At 42.8% G+C, this 9226-nt stretch overlaps 1 protein-coding gene across 3 annotated transcripts in view; it reads right to left on the bottom strand.

Moving 5' to 3' along the window:
• Positions 1–771: 771 nt before the first annotated feature.
• celf3b (cugbp, Elav-like family member 3b) overlaps positions 772–9226 on the bottom strand; it is a 24817-nt gene continuing 16362 nt past the window's right edge. For 2 of the 3 annotated variants that reach the window (XM_035530478.1, XM_035530476.1), the window contains exons 7-14: positions 8734–8862; positions 6466–6610; positions 6031–6180; positions 5754–5819; positions 5205–5291; positions 4829–4972; positions 4011–4162; positions 772–1588 (exon numbers count right to left, since the gene is read on the bottom strand). In XM_035530478.1, coding sequence (XP_035386371.1) covers positions 4035–4162; positions 4829–4972; positions 5205–5291; positions 5754–5819; positions 6031–6180; positions 6466–6610; positions 8734–8862 — 849 coding nt within the window. In that variant the 3' untranslated portion in view covers positions 772–1588; positions 4011–4034. Of the gene's footprint in view, positions 1589–3289; positions 3383–4010; positions 4163–4828; positions 4973–5204; positions 5292–5753; positions 5820–6030; positions 6181–6465; positions 6611–8733; positions 8863–9226 lie in introns of all 3 variants that reach the window. The other variant, XM_035530477.1, reaches the window with a different exon arrangement.

Below are 9226 nucleotides of genomic sequence, written 5' to 3'. Positions count from 1 at the left end.
CATGAGTGTGTCTCTGCCTGTTTCCATTATAATCCATAAATGATATTTTCACTGTATTACTATAATAATCACTAAGCACACAAAGCACTGCCCAGAGGTGTAGAGAGGAGTTTTTTGGGGTTTGCTCTGCTGAGGTCCCAGTTCTCCAACACTAACCCTAGTTCTGACCCAGTTCTCTAACCCTAACCCTAGTTCTGACCCAGTTCTCTAACCCTAACCCTAATTCTGACCCAGTTCTCTAACACTAACCCTAATTCTGATTCAGTTCTTCAACCCTAACCCTAGTTCTGACCCAGTTCTCTAATCCTAACCCTAATTCTGATCTAGTTCTCTAACCCTAACCCTAGTTCTGACCCAGTTCTGTCACTGATTCCCACATTTATTACATTTCTGTCTTACCAATACATGTCACAAGATTCTTCCACGATTGCTCTTATAGCTGGATATCATGTGCAGTGTTCTATATGAATGTGTAAGCAATTGAGAAAAACTGCAATAAACACAAAACTTACATTGGAAAATCTACTATAATTTACTATTCACACCAGAAATATGGTTAAAGATTCATAATTATAAATGCATGTTTTTTTATTGTTTACATAGTGCTATCAAAACAATAATGGTTAAAAAAAACTTTCTAAAGACTGAACTGACTAATGATTAATTTTACAGTTCTGTAAATTTGAGAGAACAGTGTACCTTTAATAAAGTATGTAAATATGATCTGAAACAGGGCTGGAACTCAGAAATATGCACATCAGCATTCTACAGTCTTTGCATCATAGGTGTATTTTATTTAAATTATACAGAAAGTCTGAATCAAAAATTAGTCAATAAATAAGAAATAAATATTGTAATTCATAGTTCAATAATTATTCACTTACAAAGTCATACATTTTCTGGATTTCTTAAGAAAAGGAAAGAAAATGAACTTGCAACCCAATCGATCTAAACCTATATATTTGGTCAGATTTTTAAAAGTCAATCATTAATAAAATTGAAAATGAAATTAATCTACAAATAAAAAGTAGCTCAAGGATTAAAACTCACCCCCAAAAGTTCCTGAACCCTTCTCTCATAATTCAAGAAAAGATAGAAATCTTAATTCAAAAGACATTTTCAAAAGAAATTTATAGCAGTAATCATGATGTCACTAATGACGATGATGATGATGTTAATGCATGTTGTTACCATTTTTTGTTGTTTTCATGTAAACTATTATCATTATCGTTTTTTTTTGTTTTTTGTTTTTTTTTGTCCACTGTAATTTCTTGATGCTAGCTTATATACACATAATAAAGTTTCTCTTATTGTGGCAGTACTATCCTACATACTATCTTCTTTTTTATCTTAATTATTGGTAACAAAAAAGAAACTTCTACTTCCGACCTGTGAGTATTAGTGAGCACTCTGCACACGTGGGACTGAGTGTAGACATAAGTGTGACGTACGCACATAATCTTTTATATGTTCCATTATCATTATTTAATGTGGTGTGTGTCGTGAATAACCCAGTCATCTCAACTCCATGCTGCAGTTAACTGGATGAATTACTTTCTCATCTTTTAACATCTCAGCTTTTAACAATCTGGAAGAGAGAAAGAGAGAGAGAGAGAGAGAGAGATGACATCAATGAGGGTTCCTTTTATTTCCACGACGTTGTGTATCTTGTGTCCCCCACAGATGCCCAGTGTTTGTTTGTTTTTTTCCTCAGGCAGATTCTCAGCCACCTCAGCCAGAACAAAGGGACCTAACCATTCCTTTATTATCCGGACAGAGAAGCGAACATGGTCCGATCTGAGACCAGATTTGCAGTATCTCCAATGATGCGGAAAAAATGGATTTGAATTTAAACCCAGATTGTTTTGGTCCCCATTATCATGTCCACAAACTAAAAACGTAAAAATGTAGGCACTTTTTAGAGGGTGTCAGAAAACAGGTCCTTCTGAATCACTGCTTCCATCTCAGCTGGAGCCTGGAGAGTTTTACTCCATCACTAGTGTGAATAATGGAATTCCCCCCCCCCCCTTTTTTTTTTACAACTGCCTGACCATTTCTCTGAAACAAAACAATGAAAGCTATTCAAAATGCACAGCTTAAATGATTCCCTTGCCTCCTGAGATGAGCGAAAGAATTTTTGCAGATTTTATTTTAACACTCACCATATAGCTCTAAGGAATTTACCATCCATACAGCCTGAAATGTGTTGATATATTCAGTGTGTTTTATAATAAAACCTTCTATCTAATATGCACTTTCACACACATTTACACACACAGTCTCCATGCAGCTAAACACAGTGAAGCTCAAGACAGCTGTTTGTGTGTGCATGTACGTTCGCGCGCGCGCGTGTGTGTGTCTGTTTAAATATGTACACAAACTAAATGCTAATGGCAAGCAAATGTTTACCCAGCATGCATCACTCATTGGCTTCAGTCCAAACACAGGAATTCTACAACAATGAGTCAATTACATGTTACTTTACATTAGGAAAACTGAACATTAAATTCAAAACTGAATAGCATCTGAAGATTAATTTCATCAAAATGTTTTCTGGCTATCTTTAATGTTTTCTATCTTTCCCAGAATTCCTGTGTTTTCTCTTTTTAGCACAAGGCACTTTCACTGTACCTTAAAGATGAGAGAGAGAGAGAGAGAGAGAGAGAGAGAGAGAGAGAGAGAGAAGGAGAAGGAAGAGTGAGAGAAAGGGGAAGAGAGAGAGAGAGAGAGAGAGAGAGAGAGAGAGAGAGAGAGAGAGAGAGAGAGAGAGAGAGAGAGAGAGAGAGGGTAGTCACTATAAGCATCAGGAGGAAAGCTGTTTGTGTATTTACCATGCTTTAATTACATATGGGAAATATTCAGAGGAGAATGATTCATTTTGCATTACACATTCTCATGTAGACACATCTCTGTGGCGCGCACACACACACACACACACCCTAAACAAACAGCACATCAGTGGCCATCGTCACAAAATTAGACCACCAAACACTTTTTTATCATCTCTGGTTAGAGAGGGGAAAAAGCAAGGGTCACGTGTGTAGTCAGACTTCCAATCAAACTACTCGGAGTCGTCCAGCTGCACTGCACAGTCATTGATCAGCATGTGAAGAGATCAAACAACATCACAATGCACCAGACCGGTCTGACGTTGCCACAGCGACACGGCATGCAGCCCTGCACGTGGGAGCCGCCAGCAGGGGGCGACGGGCAGCGAAAGAAAATCGCCAAGAGCAAGTCAAAACAGGCAGTCGCCACGGCAACCCAAACACAGGCCAGTTTAACTTACTACAGCGGGAGAGGTAGGGGGGCATTATCTGTTGCTAGGCAACCATAGCCATAGCGATGGGGTCTCCCGCAATTTACGTCGGGGTGTGTGGACCTTGGGACGTAGTTTGTAGATTTCAGGGAAAAAAAAAAACAAAACAAAACACAGACAACAGAAAAAAATAAAATTCACATTCCTTCAGATTGATCAAAGAGGAAAAGGCTATATAAATTCCTACACAAATACTTACACCATAATTTTGTATTGAATTTTACTAATAAAGGTCCTGTTAAAAGAGTTCAGGAAGGAAGCTTAGCATTAGCTACATGATTTCGCTGGCCGTTATCAGTGGTTCTTTCGGTTGTCCCTCCTTCGCTGTGATTGGTCGACCTGGATGCGAGGGAGACAAACTGCACCACTTACCTCCAGCCTTATTGCCTGTTCTTACAGCCAAGTGTCTGATTGGTTAGGGGACCTGTCCCTCACACAAAGGACAGACCATGTACTTAATGAATGTAATTGGATTGAAGTTTTAATTTTCCACTTGGTACGGCACATGCATCAGATCATCAGTTAGCCTGCTGCCATCTGAAAGGCTGCAGGTAGGGGGCACTGTTTGTACAGCCTGTCACTCCACCTGTCAGTGCCATCCTTGCACCCTGCACTACGGCCTCCACCCACACCACCCCCACCCCCACCCAGCTCCTGCTTGCCTCTCCTTCCCCACATGCCCTCCTCTCACCGGTCTCCAGGGGCCGCTCTCATCTCAGTAGGGTCTGTTGGCATCTTTCGGCCTCTTCAGCTGGACTTTGAGCCGCTTCATCCCAATCTGGAAGCCGTTCATGGCCTGGATGGCAGTGAGAGCGCTGGTGGGGTTATCAAAACTAACAAAGCCTGAGAGAGAGGGAGAGAAGGAGAGAGAGAGAGAGAGAGAGAGAGAGAGAGAGAGAGAGAGAGAGAGAGAGAGAGAGAGAGAGAGAGAGAGAAGGAGAGAGGGAGAGGGAGAGAGACAGAGAGAGGGAGGGAGAGAGAAGGAGAGAGAGAAGGAGAGAGAGAGAGAGAAGGAGAGAGAGAGGGAAAGAGGGAGAGGGAGAGAGAGGGAGAGAAGGAGAGAGGGAGAGAGGGAGAGAGAGGGAGAGGGAGAGAGAAGGAGAGAGGGAGGAAGGCAGAGAGTGGGAGAGAGAAGGAGAGAGGGAGAGGGAGAGAGAGAGGAAGGCAGAGAGAGGGAGAGAGAGAGAAGGAGAGAGGGAGGAAGGCAGAGAGAGGGAGAGAGAAGGAGAGAGAGAGAGAAGGAGAGAGAGGAAGGCAGAGAGAGGGAGAGGGAGGGAGAGAGAAGGAGAAAGAGAGAGGGAGAGAGACAGAGAGAGAGAGAGAGAAGGAGAGTGGGAGAGAGAGAGAGAGAGAGAGAGAGAGAGAGAGAGAGAGAAGGAGAGTGGGAGAGACAGCCATATGGGAATGTTAGTGCCTCATACACATTACACACAGCCACAGGTAGAGAAACAGAGATAAGGACCAGCCACAGAAATACAACAATCATGAGGCCATTTTCCCATTGTTTACCAAAACACTTGCTCTGGTTGGTGGCTCTGTCCACAAACACTTTAGCAGAGATGACATTCCCAAATGACATAAACATCTGCAGCAGTTCAGAGTCCGTGAATTCTTGGGGTAAGTGATAAATGAAAATATTACAGCCTTCAGGACCTGCAGAACCCACACACACACACACACACACACACACAGACACACACACACACACACACACTGTGTTAAATTTATGTATATGGGTTCTTGTACCATTAGATTGAAGAAACTTTAAGTATGTATTGAAGTAAAAGGTGATTACATTGTATTTTCATTCAGAAATAGAATTGGCAGGAGTCACTGGTGAAGTCTACCAAGCATAAAACAAACATAAAACAATAAATGAGTTCACCTTCTCTCTGTTGCTGCTGCTGAGGAGCCAGCGTGGCTTGATGATGAAATGGCGGACTGACCAATCCGAAGGCAGCAGGATAGGTCGCTAGGGAAGAACCACATTCACATGATAACAGACAAGCAGACAAACGGGTAGAAATACTGCTGATCTCTGACACTGATGGTCTGGTAGTTCCTGTAGTGAGTAGGAGATACCTGTGTAGTGAGTAGGAGATACCTGTGTAGTGAGTAGGAGTTACCTGTGTAGTGAGTAGGAGTTACCTGTGAAGTGAGTAGGAGATACCTGTGTAGTGAGTAGGAGTTACCTGTGTAGTGAGTAGGAGATACCTGTGTAGTGAGTAGGAGATACCTGTGTAGTGAGTAGGAGTTACCTGTGAAGTGAGTAGGAGATACCTGTGTAGTGAGTAGGAGTTACCTGTGTAGTGAGTAGGAGTTACCTGTGAAGTGAGTAGGAGATACCTGTGTAGTGAGTATGAGTTACCTGTGTAGTGAGTAGGAGATACCTGTGTAGTGAGTAGGAGTTACCTGTGTAGTGAGTAGGAGTTACCTGTGTAGTGCTGCATGCCAGCATACGCCTGCTGGAGAGGATCCAACGCTCCAGCTGGACTTGGGGCTAGAGAGACAGAGAGAGAGAGAGAGAGAGAGAGACAGAGAGAGAGAGAGAGAGAGAGAGAGAGAGAGAGAGAGAGAGAGAGAGAGCAAGAGAGACAGAGTTTATGTTAGAATACTTTAAAGTGTTTGTAAAAATGATGACATTTTTCAGTGTAGTTGTTTACATCATTGACTGCATTAATCACAGCCCTGGAACAGAGAGAGCGTTTCACCTTGATATGGGTGAATGCCATTGGTGTAGATTGTTTCAGAAGCTGCTTGTCCATTGGCTGGTGCGGGCACGGGACTATAACCATTGACTCCGATGGCTGGAGGCAGACCCGGGCCTGGTGTCACTGCAATAGTGGGTGGGGTGTTTGTGCCTGCAGATTAGACAAGCAGGAAATGTGAATGACAGCTATGAGGAAAGGATGAACACAGCAGTTATCTAACATTATGAACAGGTTCACATACAAATCTCACAAACATCTGTCATCATTTTAAATGTCTCTGTCCAAACTCAGAACACTAATGATGTTTTTTCCTGTCATTTCTGTAACAATACTTTGGAAATTACTTTAAATGGTAAGTGGCTAAAATCCTGATCTTGACGATTCTGGCACCAGTGTCATATCCCTGGCAGATCTACGGGGAGGTGCGGCCTTTACCTGAAGAAGGTGTGATGGGGGTTATGGGCGTGGCTATGATGCCATTGGTATTAAGGGCTGCCATCTGCTGCATCTGTACAGCGGCAACTGTTGCCACTGGTGACAAGTAGGCGGTCTGGGCCATCAGTGTCTGCTGCTGTACCAGCTAACTCAAAAAGAGAAAAGGAGAGAAAATATATAGTATTTATTAATAACTAATTATTAGTGATTATTATTTATTTCTGCATATTTCAAAATTTTCATTTTCCTTTATTATTACTCATAGCCTGTGTGCAGGTGTGTGTAAATACTCACAGCCTGTGTGTAGGCGCTGTACTGTGTAGGCGTGTGTACGTACTTATGGCCTGTGTGTAGGTGTGTGTAAATACTCACAGCCTGTGTATAGGTGCTGTATTGTGTGTAGGTGTGTGTAAATACTCACAGCCTGTGTATAGGTGCTGTATTGTGTGTAGGTCTGTGTAAATACTCACAGCCTGTGTATAGGTGCTGTATTGTGTGTAGGTGTGTGTAAATACTCACAGCCTGTGTATAGGTGCTGTATTGTGTGTAGGTCTGTGTAAATACTCACAGCCTGTGTATAGGTGCTGTATTGTGTGTAGGTCTGTGTAAATACTCACAGCCTGTGTATAGGTGCTGTATTGTGTGTAGGTGTGTGTAAATACTCACAGCCTGTGTATAGGTGCTGTATTGTGTGTAGGTCTGTGTAAATACTCACAGCCTGTGTATAGGTGCTGTATTGTGTGTAGGTGTGTGTAAATACTCACAGCCTGTGTATAGGTGCTGTATTGTGTGTAGGTCTGTGTAAATACTCACAGCCTGTGTATAGGTGCTGTATTGTGTGTAGGTCTGTGTAAATACTCACAGCCTGTGTATAGGTGCTGTATTGTGTGTAGGTGTGTGTAAATACTCACAGCCTGTGTATAGGTGCTGTATTGTGTGTAGGTGTGTGTAAATACTCACAGCCTGTGTATAGGTGCTGTATTGTGTGTAGGTGTGTGTAAATACTCACAGCCTGTGTATAGGTGCTGTATTGTGTGTAGGTGTGTGTAAATACTCACAGCCTGTGTATAGGTGCTGTATTGTGTGTAGGTGTGTGTAAATACTCACAGCCTGTGTGTAGGCGCTGTACTTTGTAGGCGTGTGCACGTACTTATGGCCTGTGTGTAGGTGTGTGTAAATACTCACAGCCTGTGTATAGGTGCTGTATTGTGTGTAGGTGTGTGTAAATACTCACAGCCTGTGTATAGGTGCTGTATTGTGTGTAGGTGTGTGTAAATACTCACAGCCTGTGTATAGGTGCTGTATTGTGTGTAGGTGTGTGTAAATACTCACAGCCTGTGTATAGGTGCTGTATTGTGTGTAGGTGTGTGTAAATACTCACAGCCTGTGTATAGGTGCTGTATTGTGTGTAGGTGTGTGTAAATACTCACAGCCTGTGTATAGGTGCTGTATTGTGTGTAGGTCTGTGTAAATACTCACAGCCTGTGTATAGGTGCTGTATTGTGTGTAGGTCTGTGTAAATACTCACAGCCTGTGTATAGGTGCTGTATTGTGTGTAGATGTGTGTAAATACTCACAGCCTGTGTATAGGTGCTGTATTGTGTGTAGGTGTGTGTAAATACTCACAGCCTGTGTATAGGTGCTGTATTGTGTGTAGGTGTGTGTAAATACTCACAGCCTGTGTATAGGTGCTGTATTGTGTGTAGGTCTGTGTAAATACTCACAGCCTGTGTATAGGTGCTGTATTGTGTGTAGGTCTGTGTAAATACTTACAGCCTGTGTATAGGTGCTGTATTGTGTGTAGGTCTGTGTAAATACTCACAGCCTGTGTATAGGTGCTGTATTGTGTGTAGGTGTGTGTAAATACTCACAGCCTGTGTATAGGTGCTGTATTGTGTGTAGGTCTGTGTAAATACTCACAGCCTGTGTATAGGTGCTGTACTGTGTGCAGGTGTGTGTAAGTACTCACAGCCTGTATGTAGGTGTGTGCAAATACTCACAGCCTGCTTGTAGGTGCTGTATTGTGTGTAGGCATGTGTAAATACTCACAGTATGTAGGTGCTGTACTGTGTGCAGGTGTGTGTAAGGACTCACAGCCTGTGTGTAGGCGCTGTACTGTGTGCAGGTGTGTGTAAGTACTCACAGCCTGTATGTAGGTGTGTGCAAATACTCACAGCCTGCTTGTAGGTGCTGTATTGTGTGTAGGCATGTGTAAATACTCACAGTATGTAGGCGCTGTACTGTGTGCAGGTGTGTGTAAGGACTCACAGCCTGTGTGTAGGCGCTGTAGGCCCCCAGGTTGAGCGTGATGGGGCTGAAGATAGCTTGCTGTGTTCTCCGGAGCCCACGCTCCTTCTCCGTGTCTGCAAACTTCACCACGAGACTAGAGGAGGCGCCCTAGGGAGATGGAGAGGAGATCATGCTTGGTGGCATGGGTGGAGGAGGCTAATGTGGGTGTTGGCGTGGGTGGAGGAGGCTGATGTAATAGAAAGTGTGACAATAAACATCTAAAAATCATGAATGAAAAGAAATGCTAAAATATTGAGTTAAAAAAAGTTCAAAGTTTATGTGTTCGGGTATAGTTAGTGATCTCAGATATATTTTGTGTGTTCAGGTGTAGTTTGTGTGTTTAGGCATAAGTAGTGATCTCAGATATAGCTTGTGTGTTTAGGTGTAGTTTGTGTGTATTGATGTAGTTTGTGTGTTCAGGTGTAGTTTGTCTGTTTAGCCATAGGTAGTGATCTCAGATATAGCTAGGTAG

The sequence above is a fragment of the Electrophorus electricus genome, chromosome 10, assembly GCF_013358815.1.
Source record: "Electrophorus electricus isolate fEleEle1 chromosome 10, fEleEle1.pri, whole genome shotgun sequence".
In the NCBI taxonomy this organism is placed as follows: domain Eukaryota; kingdom Metazoa; phylum Chordata; class Actinopteri; order Gymnotiformes; family Gymnotidae; genus Electrophorus; species Electrophorus electricus.
Note: the sequence above shows the minus strand (reverse complement) of the source record. Positions and strands in the feature narration are given on the sequence as shown.